General features: G+C 42.6%; 2 protein-coding genes across 7 annotated transcripts in view; one reads left to right on the top strand and one right to left on the bottom strand.

Moving 5' to 3' along the window:
- Positions 1-13637, top strand: part of LOC131947753 (titin) — a gene marked incomplete at its 5' end in the record, with an annotated part of 410194 nt that overhangs the window by 295134 nt on the left and 101423 nt on the right.
- On the bottom strand, positions 20-3163 carry LOC131947758 (uncharacterized). Of its 2 annotated transcripts, XR_009387919.1 has the most exons (3): positions 2979-3163; positions 450-2736; positions 20-207 (listed from the first exon to the last, which is right to left on the bottom strand). XR_009387919.1 is itself a non-coding variant. In XM_059309053.1 (2 exons), the coding sequence occupies exon 2, from the start codon at positions 2482-2484 to the stop codon at positions 1474-1476; it is 1011 nt and encodes a 336-aa protein (XP_059165036.1). In that variant the 5' UTR covers positions 2485-2736; positions 2979-3163; the 3' UTR covers positions 20-1473. The 2 variants fall into 2 exon arrangements, 1 of the variants encoding a protein (XP_059165036.1); XM_059309053.1 differs by having other exon boundaries at positions 20-2736.

Genomic DNA, 13637 nt, shown 5'->3' with positions numbered 1-13637 from the left:
CTCACTCAGTGGGGATGCTTTTACCCACTGAGGTGTTGTGGTTAAGACGGGCTGACCCTGAGATTAAGTATACACCGACACCGACAGTTGTTGTCCAGTACTCGTTTATTTACAGCATCGAGCCATGACGGCGATGCAACACAAAACGAACTAGCCAAGATAGACCAAACAATCCAAAAAGGAAAGAAAGAAACAAGAACTGTAGCCCTAAAACAAATGTAAAATAAAAAAGTTACATTCAGGACAACACCACGTGTAAGCTACAATATACACGGGTACAATAAATTATGTTTTCGGCCAGTACACAGTACTGCCAACAAGTACCAATAAGTAGTACTACAAAATAAATACTTAATTTAATACATCACCCTAACTAGTGTGCACATGCAGCACTAGCAGGAATACATAAGTAAGTATTTTAACAAACATAATTTAAATATCTACACTACCTTCATTAGGTCTACATCTTGGTCCACAGACAGCAGCCTTGCGTGTGCGACACGGCTAGGCACATGTCACATGACATGGAACACAGGTAATTTCGCTCACAAAAGCATAAAAAAACGTCAACAGTTCAGTTGCAGTCCCACAGGGGCTGCAACCCAATGAATAAAAACTTCATAGTTTTATCCCCCTTTGGCTCGTAACCATATGTGTTACACAGCCCCCCTCACAAATAAATGTACAATGGAATTCACATTTACATTTACATTTACAACTCATACTTAAAAAAAAGTTCAGTACACAAGTACACAGACATTAAGTCCTTTCAACTCAGATAGATTATTCCCGGCAAACCGGTAGAGGCTCCAGTGCTGGTACTGGTCACCACTTGATGCGCCAGGTTGAGTCGCTCGACGGGTCGTCGTTGACGGGTTGACCTCCGCAGCTCCGCTGGTGGTTCTGGGTTGATCCAAGAGTCATCCTCGTCCGATGCCTCGTCCCTCGCATTCACCTCATCCAGATGTGGGGCTGGCCTGACCATCTCCTTGTCTTGCCCGTCCCGGGCGACCACCTCTGGCACGAAAGGCATTGCCTCCGGCCGAAGTCTGGCTGGGACTACCACCTTGATTGTCAGTTCCTCACCTTCATCTGCCTCACTGGTTGGGATGACCTCTCTCCGTCGCTCCCCCTCCGCCACAGTGGGTTCAGCACTCGACATTGTATAGTCGGGTCGCTGCCAACCACGGCGGCGTCCACCACGTCGTCGGCCTCTCCTCCGGCGGCGTCTCCGACCTCTGCTTGTGTCATGTCTGTCTCCCAAGCGTCGATCTTGCTCGCGCTGAGACTGACATTCATAGTGTGGCTGTCTACCCTTCTCACGCGCACCCTCCGGCTGCAACCCTCCTCCACGGCGGAACACCCGACAGCCGTACCTCCAGCCGTTAGGCGAGGTAACCTGAGCTGTGGTTGCTCGACACTGTGATGATCTCGGTGGTGTAAACTTGGGCTGGGAGCTTGGCAGAACACGCATCAGCATCCGCTCCCCGACGCTGATCGACTGGCGTTTCCCTGCTGCTGACCCCGTTGCCTAGCTGCTTTTCTCGGACAGTCGCGGACGAAGTGCTTCGTGGACCCGCACCCGTAACAAGCTCCTCTGGAGGGCTGTTGTTTCCGGGCTAGGATATCTGCCACCTTCTCCGCCAGACGGTCGAGTTGTTCCTCCGTGAGCATCAGCGGCGTCGTCTCTTGGCGACCAGCTACCGTTACTGCGTCGACCTTCTCCGCCAGACGGTCGAGTTGTTCCTCCTTGAGCATCAGCGGCGGCGTCGTCTCTTGGTGAACAGCTGCCGTTACTGCGTCGACCTGGATAGTCCTGTTAGCTGCTGCCGTGGCTACGACTGGGGACTCAGCTGACCCGTCCAGCCTTTTAACAGCTTTCAGAACGTCCTCCACCTTCGGACTGGCTTCCCCTGCGAAACCAAATGTGCCGCGAAGTTCGAGCGCCAGAAGAGGTGAAACCCCCTTGCAGAAAGTGTGATACACCTTCTTCTGGGCATCGGCCTCAGTAAAGATACGCTGCTGGTTTAGCTTCGTCATCTCTGACCACAGTCGGCAGAGAAATTCCGACGCTGACTCCCTTGGATGTGGAGTGAGTCGGCTGAACTGCAGATACCTGTCTTCGGCACATCTGGTGTCGCCAAAAGTGCTTTGTAGGAGGCATAGCACTTCCTCTGGACTCGCAGCTTGCTTCACCCGCTCATAGGCAATCCCTCTCAGGCTGCCTAAGACGCGTGGCAACGGGTTCGGAACGCTGGTGTTCCGCAGCAAGCATTGAACTTGGGTTTCCCATTCCGGGAAACTCACCTCCCCTCCTCCAGTGGGTGGAAGGCCGGTGAACACACTCAGCTTGCTGTTGTGTGCTGGAGCACACACCTCCACCTTCACGGGCCGCTGCGCATCTGCCTGCATCGCCGCCATCTTAGCCGTCAACTTGGCCAGCTCCTGCGACAACTTCTCCAACGTCGGGTCGCTGTCTTCCATCCTATCTCCCAAGGTCAAGCCCCACGTTGGGCGCCAAATGTAACCCTCACTCAGTGGGGATGCTTTTACCCACTGAGGTGTTGTGGTTAAGACGGGCTGACCCTGAGATTAAGTATACACCGACACCGACAGTTGTTGTCCAGTACTCGTTTATTTACAGCATCGAGCCATGACGGCGATGCAACACAAAACGAACTAGCCAAGATAGACCAAACAATCCAAAAAGGAAAGAAAGAAACAAGAACTGTAGCCCTAAAACAAATGTAAAATAAAAAAGTTACATTCAGGACAACACCACGTGTAAGCTACAATATACACGGGTACAATAAATTATGTTTTCGGCCAGTACACAGTACTGCCAACAAGTACCAATAAGTAGTACTACAAAATAAATACTTAATTTAATACATCACCCTAACTAGTGTGCACATGCAGCACTAGCAGGAATACATAAGTAAGTATTTTAACAAACATAATTTAAATATCTACACTACCTTCATTAGGTCTACATCTTGGTCCACAGACAGCAGCCTTGCGTGTGCGACACGGCTAGGCACATGTCACATGACATGGAACACAGGTAATTTCGCTCACAAAAGCATAAAAAAACGTCAACAGTTCAGTTGCAGTCCCACAGGGGCCGCAACCCAATGAATAAAAACTTCATAGTTTTATCCCCCTTTGGCTCGTAACCATATGTGTTACATATATATATATATATATATATATATATATATATATATATATATATATATATCCCTATATATTGGTCTATATATAACAAAATAAATTTAGGATATAATAAATAAAGGTTGTTAATAACTATTGTAAGCTTAGATAATAACCAGAGTTTCTTCCAGGCATCCCCCCCCCCCCCCCCCCGAAGAAAGTCTACCGTCCCCTTCCTCCTCCCCCCCCCCCCCCCCCCCCCGAACGAGATAGAATTTATAGTAATTATAGTAATCATACACTTTTACTAGTGTCCGCCCCTCCCGAAAATATCAAGTGCCCCCCCCCCCCCAGGAGAAAAAAGTCTGAAAGAAACACTGATAATAGCTAAAGTCGAATGGTGTATCATGGTAAAACATAAATTTACAGGCATTCATCATGACCGGGGAATTATGAATAAATAAACTGAGCTTGTTTCCGCAGCGAAGCGAATGAATTAGTGTGGGTTCTTTGTTATGTCTGCACGGTGGTGTTTTTTCGTGTCTTGCGGTAATTAGACACACCGCTACAACGCTGTTGTCATAGGAGATGGGCCAGATACGTGACGGCGATGTACGCCAGAGACATGTTGCCGGGTTGTCTGACCAGATACACGTCGTCCCTGGCAGACGATCAACATCGTTCATCGTCTGCAGTTTGTGTTTCACCTTGTAGGTCAAGTTCTGGGAGATAACCTCGTTTTTGACATTACGGAGACATGTCCAAAGTCAGCGTTTGTTGTTAACGAGACACATGGAGTAGACAGACCAATAGTTCCACAAATCCCAGGATCAGTAGAGGTACGGGGGTAAAAATCTAGGGGGATTTAATGATCGTTAGTGCTGTAAGCGATTCCAGAATTTCTAAATGTTTTGAAAACTACACAATGCAAGCTTTTTTTTTTTTGGGGGGGGGGGGGGGGGGGGGGCTTAAGTGGGGAGTCCATTCGCGTTTTTTTCCCCGCACCGGCGCACTTATAAGTTCTCCATTGGTGACTCGATGGTTGTGCGAAAAGAAAGAAATATAAATTAATAGAAAATAAAGTATTGATACTTTTATCTAGCTTAGTATTAGCTACCACTAACGACTAAAAGTAGAAATAAGGTACTGCATATTAAGTATTTCCAGTTCTGGTATATAGAGCACTAGGGTTGGTTTGATGTAGCATAATATAATAAACTTGAATCACTTTGTTGACCGGTGGTAAAACCCAAATAATTCATTTCCGGTAATTATTTTGAAATCTGCCCAAATGCGTCACCCTTTTTACGCATGCGCACTTATTTTTTTTTCAGCAAACAAGCGCGAGGCATTACCTTTGTTCTGTTTGATGAACGGGCTGTATGTCTAGTGGCGTCACTCCCAGGGTGGGGTTTGCACCCCCCGCCCCACGTGTCCTTTGTCGCGCGACGGTGCTGGATTGTGCGTTCAAACAAAATACTTTAATGTGTTGTTATGCGATATAAGGACAACAATTATAAAACTGGGAGCGGAGCTGGGGTGAAAAACAAATCCAATGAACCGTGGAGGGATGATAAGTTGGGTACAAGACTTCAAAGGCGATTCTTATCGGTGTTTGTTTTCTTACTTCGTGTAGGCCAATTTTCTTGGATCTTTAAAGCGTCTTCAGTTTTTATGGACATTGTAGGTGACGTATAAAATATGACATTGGGGAGATGACGATGTGCCTCTTTTAGAAGATGTGGGTCTTTCTTTATAGGGGAGGGAGTTTTTCAGTAGAGGGGTGAGGATAGGATTGTTGGTATTTCGGTCAGAAAATTTATTTAAAAAAAAAAAGGCAGGGCTCTCGTCTGTTCTCTCTTGGTGAAGCGTGAAAAATTATTTTTTACATTTAAAAAAAAAATAAGCCGAACCTCATATTTTTATGGGCAACCTTTGACCTTTAAACTTGCAACCTCAACGACATGTAGATCTACATGTTTCCGTGACACTCTAGGTTTTTGTCGCTCAATACAGACATTATAGATACTTAGAGAGGAAAAAATCCGCACGACATGTATCATCCCCCCCCCCCCCCCTCGCCCCCCTCCTCTCAGACCTTCTTCCTTCCTTTTACTTAACTACACAGCTGAACAATCCCAAATCACATCCTGTCTTTGTTTCGAACAAAATAATTTCATCATTTTTTTTCAACCCCCCGTGGAATGTTGCTTAAATCTGCCAGTGATTCAGTCCGACTCATCGCTGCACATATTTGCGTCGGTTGGATTGTTGTTTTAATTGCAGTGTTTAAAAATAGTCATTTTAGCTCAGTCATCTGTGTCGACACGGTTGGGTGGCTTTGAAGTAGTTAATAAACAGATAAGCTTTGAAAAATGCCACGGATGGGTGAATCTTACACGAACATGACGGAAAAATGAAGCGGGCGTAAGATAGATCTATATTAGATGTTTAGCGCTTTCACAGGCAATTTACTTGAGGGGGAGGGGGGGTCTAGAGTCTCTCACTTGTTAATCAGCGGGGCAAAATGTGACTTTGTCATGTTAAACTAGAGGGAGAGGACTGACTCTTAGATGTGTGTAAAGGGGGGGGGGGGGGGGATAGACTGACTGATTAGTAAAAGATAGACTGACTCCATTATGGACTGACTCTATTAAACTAGTGGGGGGGGGGGGGGGGGGTAGACTGACTCTCTAAATTAGTGGGTGATAGACTCTCTATTAAATTAGTGGGGGGGGGGGGTAGACTGACTCTATTAAATTAGTGGGGGGGGGGGTAGACTTTTAAATTAGTGAGGGGGGGGTAGACTATGCTGATCCTGACCTCTAAAATGTCGTGAAATAGTACTATGGGAGAAACGTATTCCGATTGCATCAGTACGATAATGGCGACGATGAGTCACTGGTTGTTATCATCAGGTATGTGTACAAGAGAGGTGTGGGTTCGAGCCCAAGGCCTGCTAGAGACCACGCCCTTGCTCTGTCCAGAAATCACTTTCATTGAACGGGTCAGCAGATGTGCTGATTATTACATTTAGGAGTCACCAAGTCAATTATCTCATTTTTTTCTATTCACTGATCCAACGCACGAATAAAGTGAGTTATCGTTATTATTATTACCATGTTTGACTTTTTAATATTGTTATTATTGTTGCACATCACGTTTTTTTAAGGACACCCTCATTCTTCATAAATTTGTGAATTAAGGTGTGTTTTGCAATAGAGTAGAAGTTAACGTCATAACTATTTCATATATGCTACATAATAAGCTACCAGCGAACTGCCCCATAAGATCACCACCCCTCCCCTTTTTTTCCATGCCACAAAAACGAAGGCCTAAGTTTATACAGTAAAAATAAGTTTACGAATGTGGATAAGGGGAATATTAACTCCAATGTCATTTATTAATAGAACGCCACTTTGTAAGTTTAAAGTGGAGGTAAAAAATTAAAACATTTATAAATTCCCCGTCACAGCAATCCCTAACGACAAACCACGGCTTGATGATTACATATCCATGTTCAATGTTAATAACATATCCAGGATAATTAGGGGCCTACATATCCATGATAATTACATATCCCTAACGGCGTATCTCCTATGACGTCAATGATGTCAGATTTGATTGGCTGGAGGGCCGGCCTGGACAGATTTGATTGGCTGGAGGGCCGGCCTGGACAGATTTGATTGGCTGGAGGGGCCGGTGTGGACAGATACTACAAGTACCGTTGTTGTCGCCATGATTCACCAGCTACTTGTGTCACCACTGTGTCACCACGCGGTCACCACATCAACTTAAGACAATGACAAGTCTGGGGAACAACGCCTCCCCCACCCCCATGCCCATCTGTGTCAGCGTACGGGGGGGGGGGGGGGGTTGTGATAAACATAACAGCAGATTACGTATTTGGTACATAATGTTGTATCACATATATAAACAGGAAGATCAGTATTGTTGTATCGATGGTATGAAACACTCGTATGGGCGTGGCGAGTATATGCACTTGTAATCGCCAAAGAAGGAAGAAGGCGTGGTTTAGCAACAATAAGGCTAAAACACCGTGTTACAGTTTAGATATCACCCCAACCCCCTCAAACATACACAGTTTAAAAATAAAACAAGTATCATTTTCTCTAAATCAAATATTACTGTTAAACAGCAATACTCCTCTAAGCTGTAATATCACTTGCTTGCTGTCCAGTATTTTTGTACTAGAGGCAGCTTCTAATCTAAAATCTCAATATATCATTTACAGTCGAAACCAAAATTATTCAACAAAATCGTTCGCATAGTTTGAAGGACATCCATTATGTTTTTTTTTTAATTTATAAGAAAAAGATGGGAGGCGGTCAAGCGGAACGTTTTTCTGCGAAGTCCTTAACGCCACAAAATCAATCATTCTGTCGACAAGTTAGAACCCCAATCTTCAGTACCATTCAGAATAGACACCTCAATGGTTCTCAATCATCATTTGATGTACCCGACCTAAATGACCTTTCTTTGTCAGCGTCCATCACGAACGAGGTCACGCCATACCCAGGGCGAGGGGCTGAAAAATGTGTGAAAATCTCGTTGATTCACTTGACGTATGGGGGGTCATCTTCAACTGACCACTCCACCTTTTATTTTTGTTCCACACTCCCTTCCTCACGTTTTCCCAACTGACCAATCAACGATCTCCTCGCGTGCCACTCTCTAGCTTTGGAAGATTTCAAGTTGTGGTTTGTTTGTTCACACGTTTGAAATGTTAAGGGAGGTAATTTAAAATGTTAGGGGAGGCGATCGTTTGATTTGAATCAACACAAGACGAAAATCTATTCAACTCTGAAGACCTATGTCCGATTAGATCAGGGCTTAGACCAAGTTAACACAATAACTCCCCTCAGTCTGTTTTGTGATTTGTTAGTTTGTGCCCGCAAGTTAACGAAATTTAAATCGATGATGTTTTGTTTGTTTACCGTAGTTAGATCATAGTGACCGCCTCAAGAAAATTTCGTTACAAGCCGTGGCGAAGGCAGGGGGAACCCCCCCCCCCCCATAGACCCCTCAGTATATATAAAGTATGAGGGGGGGGGGGTGCAAATCAAAAGTCTGAGGGGGGGGGGTGCAAATCGAAAGCTTGTCCCCGGGTAAAAATTGGAACTCCCCCCCCTTGAGACGATCCTGGCTACGCCACTGGTTACAAGTGTAGTTGGGGGGGGGGGGGGGGTCTGGTGGTAGTGGATGCGCCAGTAGACAGACTTAGTGTATTTTAACTTTTAAAAGGATCAGTTTAAAAATAGACCGGAAAGTGTTTTCGATTTCTAGAAAAGGAAATAAAAATGTTTTAAGTGCTCGAAGCAAACATTGAAACAGGAAAAAGTGTTTTAAATCTGTTTTGGCTTGATTAAAATTTGGCACATAAGCTGTGTGTGATTGTAGCAAATCACAATTTTAAACTTACAATCTAAGTGGTTCTAAGAGATAATTAAGATGAGATAATTAAAATTTTCTCTTTGCCCTTGTAACCCCTAGCACCCAGTCTACAGACCTTGAAACTGTCTGTAAAAATATTTCGGATGTTTTTGATTTTAAGCTAGCATTGTAATTAGCCGTGCTTTTATTTCTATGCTAATTAGTTGGGCGCTATCGACGGTCTATTATGCTGGTGTATTAAATCAATCTAGTCTGAGAACTAGCCCTAATCCCCGCCCCTAAATTTAAGCCTGGCCCAACCCCAAGCCTATCTTCTATATTTACACCCCCCCCCCCTCATGTACCCGGCCAAGGACATTAGACAAGCTCCATACCCCCCCCCCCCCCACCATAGTGCTTATGCCCCTTGGTAACGTCGTCAACAACCAGCTGTGTGACACAACTCGGGGTGTTCCTCGTAAACTATGGGTTGCCGCCCTTGTGTTTCAGTTATAGGAGCCGACTTTTTAAAATTTATTGGTGCTGTTACGGGAGGGGGAGGGGGGCTTGCGTCAGTCAAGGTCACATGCAATGTGCTTCGTAATTCGACATTCCTGAAGTAGTGTATTCAGCTCTGCGAAGGTTGTAAAAAGAAAAGAAAAAAAAAGTGAAATCAATAGATAATTATCAGTGCTGGTAAGCCCAATCGTGTCTATCCTATAGTGGCGATGATCCAACACGATCCGACAAATCGCTGTCCCTCGTCACAAGGACATACATCTAGTAGGTTAGCAGTGTTGGTGAAACACATTCGTTTCTATTTCTGACCCCAATCTCACCGAATCCACTCGGCTCCTATAGGTACCCGACTTGCGTAAGTGAAAATGATGGCGTTTGAGCTTAGTGCTGCTGACCACACTATACCTTAATTTGCTGAAGTCACAAAAAACATACAAGTTATTACGATTTTCAACAAAACCTTTTTTCTGACAAATTTTGCAACGTTTTGTTGATGTCAACTTTGCTCTTAAAAGTCTATTAAACTCTAATTAATCATTTATTTAACTGGAATGATAATTTTTTTCTTTATATATTTTGCATTTTTTTGCATTGATGTCACCCCCCCCCCCCCTTCCTCTCTACGCCTCTGGCTACAATTAAATAATCAGTCCACAAATTAGGGTGACATTTACGGTCGATTAGAGTTAAGTTTAGTCTGTATATCATCAAATATCATTTTACCATTATTGTAAAATGTAGTTAAAATTTCTAATAATTTTGTTTCTTATGCCTTTGTGTCCGTTGGTAGGTGTGTGTGTGTCTAATTATAAAACTTAAATTTGACCCATTTCTTTCTTATCATACTTTGTATCTCATTGCAATTCAAGAATACCTGAATTTCATTTCAATTAGTCGGGAAATCTATAGAATTTAGATTTTATATCTTTAATAAGCATTTTTGCTAAATTTGTTTTATAGTTTGTTAAAAAGGTGTATTCAATTCCGTTTAGTGCGTTTAAAAGCGTGGTAGTGTTGCTATAGTGTTTCCGTTTTATTATAGTACCACGTTGAACGCATGCTAATCGCGAATTATGTCAAAAGTTAATCATATGCAAATTTATGATTTTAGAGAAATTAATCACATTCACATTGAATCATATAATCTAACCATTCATTATCCTGTCTCTCCTTTGGTCATGATTATCCCAAACAACGTCATTCATCGTCGGACGACCATCCATGCTGATAGCGCGTGTTGCTACGTCACTTCCACCTTGTCTAGACAAGAGGGTACGTTTAAGCTACCGGAGCTTGAGGCGACGGTGGGTGCGTTCAAGATGCCGTAGCGTAGCCTGGGGCGGCCGCTTTGAAGTTTATGATCGGAGTGTGGCGGTGTCCTACAACATCAAAGAGGGATGACAATACCGTCTTTAAAGGAATTTTTTAAATCGTTTTTTAAAAACATCTTGCCAGGGTGTGTGTTGGTATGTGTGAACTAATGATCCATTTAAATATGGGGCCCAAATGATCAATTTATATATGGGGCCAAATGATCCATTTATATATGGGGCCCAAACGATCCATTTATATATAGGGTGTGAGTAAAAAAAATCCATTTGAGTATAGAGGGCTTAAATGAATCTGTATATAAGAGCCCATATGATCGATAAGTAAATCTTCCGTGGTGGTTTAGAAGTTCCGTGTATGGGGCCCAAATAAACCATATATGTATCGATGAGCTGTATGTCCAACAGGCAGGAAAGGAGCTTACCGAAAAGTTGTGTACACTTAAATATTCTTCCAATCGTGTCAAACTAGCATCGATTAGATTAACGTGATTGGAAGCTTAATCCAGAGCATCGATTAGATTAACGTGATTGGAAGCTTAATCCAGAGCATCGATTTGATTGATAAGATTGGATGCATGATCGACAGCATCGATTAGATAATATCGAGTGGGCACGTCCTGTAATACATCACAGTCGCGTTCTGCGTTGACTTAAAGCATGCTTTCTGCTTCTTCTACTTGCTAGTTTTCTGAGATGACACTGCTTTCAGACATGACACGTGGTCTCTATGATCTACGTTGTGTATGTGTGTGTATGTGTATGTGTGTGAGGAGAAGGGGGGAGTGTAGGTGACAACACTATAAAAAATCACTCATATAGAAAACAAACACAGTTAAAAGTGTATATTTTCTATATTAATTCCATTTTGTTGGGGGGGGGGGGGGTGGAAGAAACCCACCCACCTACATAGGGACATTTTTCAGCCAAATCTTTTAATAAAAAGAATACTAGTAGATTTTAAACCTATTAATTAAAACGTATTTTTTTCTTACTAAGTTTTATATTAGTACTTCCTTTTCAACAAGTGGGCCAATATTACAAATTTTTAAAGTAACGCTTCGGCCTACTTATATTATTGTGAAGGTTAGAGACAGAGATAGAGGAAAGGTAGAAATATTAACCACCCGTCAATCATCCTAATATATAAATCCCCACGTTCGCACATCTCTCTCTCTCTCTCTTTCTCTGTCCGCAAAAAATTTTCGCCGGACATCACGTCAGAATCGGCAGCGGTATATGGAGAACTTTTTACGGACTTTTGTTGAAAATAATATGTTAGATGTTTTAAATGTATAACCACAATTTTACTTAAAGAAGAAAAATAAAAATTAAAGGCGTATTCGAATGTAGAGAAACAGTATTATTTATGCAACCGGAAAAGCATTAATACATGTGAAAAAGAACGCATAAAACTGTGACGTCACTATTGCTTATACATTAACTAATGACGACATCTGCCGTGTTTAGAATGAAAAGAAATGAACTATTTCATTCAAATTTGATTTAGATCTACGTACACTATGAAATGTATACAATACAATTTTTCCGGCCTAAACTCATAAAATTTATTTTATTTATTTGGATTCTAGATCTAGAGATTCTAGATCTAGACTAGATCTAAATCTACAAATCTACGCAATAACTAGATCTAGATCGAGACGTAGACGCTAAGATCTAGATTTAGACTCTAACTTCTCCAGAATCTATTCCAAAAATAAATGTCTATATTAGGACTAAACTATTTCAAGACATAATTATTTTATACAAAGTCTTTGTTTGGAACTGGCTAATTTGGGATAAAAAAATTAATTTGAAAAAATAGGCATATTCGCGTAAGTTAAGATTTTAAAATACGTCTTTTATTCTCCGTGTTTTATAAGGTGCTTATATAGCGGAGATGATAGTGTACTTAAACCCACGCAGGTGGTGCGGGTTCGAGACGCACCAAGTCTACTTGGTAAATTTTTTTTTTTTTTATTTTGCTCGGGCTAAACTTAAAAAAAAATAATTCTATTAGGATTCTAGATCTAGATGATCTAGATCTACGGAGAAACTAGACTTACACAGATGTAGACCCTACCTAGATCTAGAATCTATTCAAACAATACATTTCTATACTAAAGTATTTCAGGCCTTAATTACTTTATTGAAATCTTTGTTTATCTATGCAATTTGCTAATCTCTATAATATATAAAGCAAAGTTGTCGGGTGTCCGATAGGGCACTTCCCGGCGCCGCAGGCGCTTCAAATTTGGCAGGATCTTGCCTTGGGACGACAGAACACGAGGGCCGGTTGGCCGAAAAGTCTACGATGAGGGGGTCAACACTGAACTCGACTGACCGGCGCCTTATATGAGCTATAAATCGAAAAAAAATGTCCACGGAGGAACCTCTTCATAACTCCTGAGGTCGTAGACCGACCCTCTGGCGAATTAATTAAGCATTCAAATTCTCAATGTTTTCGAAAGCCTAAGCGAAGCTGGGCAGCATGCCTAGTTATAAAATAAAAGCGTATGAAGTTCATCCGATAATATATTTGAATTCTATGAAATGTTCCTACAATCTAGACCACATCAAACATCGTAACATTTATGGAGTATTGACATGCGAACATAACACCGCATTTACATGTGTAACATGTATACTATACATGTCTAACATGTCTATACTCTATGAAAAACTAACTCGCAGCAAGTATGTATACATGTTCCGCGGGAAAAATGTTTTCATATAAAATTTACTTTTTGAGAGAGTTTTTTTTTCCAAGACGAGTAAAGAATACATGTGAAAGGCTTTAATAGTTAGATATCTGTTTGCAAACGTGGTCAGGTGTAGCTAAAGATATTCGAACACGGTCATAAATTATCCACGCACCTCTGTGCATCGCTTTCTTGTAGCCCCCACTCGGCCACTAAGACGAGCTCAAGACACGGTATCGATTCCCCTCCCCCCTCCCCGACTTCCCCGTCCTCACGCACACAAAAAATGTCCAGACAAAAAAAGGGGGTCGACTGTTATCAAACTGCGCCGTGCTCCGTGGACACACACGGTACGGCGGACTGTCGTCTGCTGTTGTTCATTCATACGGACATCTCGACACGGCGGACTCGTGACACGAGGTACCGGAAGTGGACACACGAGGATTTGTTGTCGTCAGCTTTGTTAGGATCTTGTAGGAATGTGACCGCTGGACGCTGTAGTTTAACTCAGATCTTGACCCTATCAATTGTGGACAATCCT

The sequence above is a fragment of the Physella acuta genome, unplaced genomic scaffold, assembly GCF_028476545.2.
Source record: "Physella acuta isolate Inbredline_101_S28 unplaced genomic scaffold, ASM2847654v3 ptg000606l, whole genome shotgun sequence".
NCBI lineage: Eukaryota > Metazoa > Mollusca > Gastropoda > Physidae > Physella > Physella acuta.
Note: the sequence above shows the minus strand (reverse complement) of the source record. Positions and strands in the feature narration are given on the sequence as shown.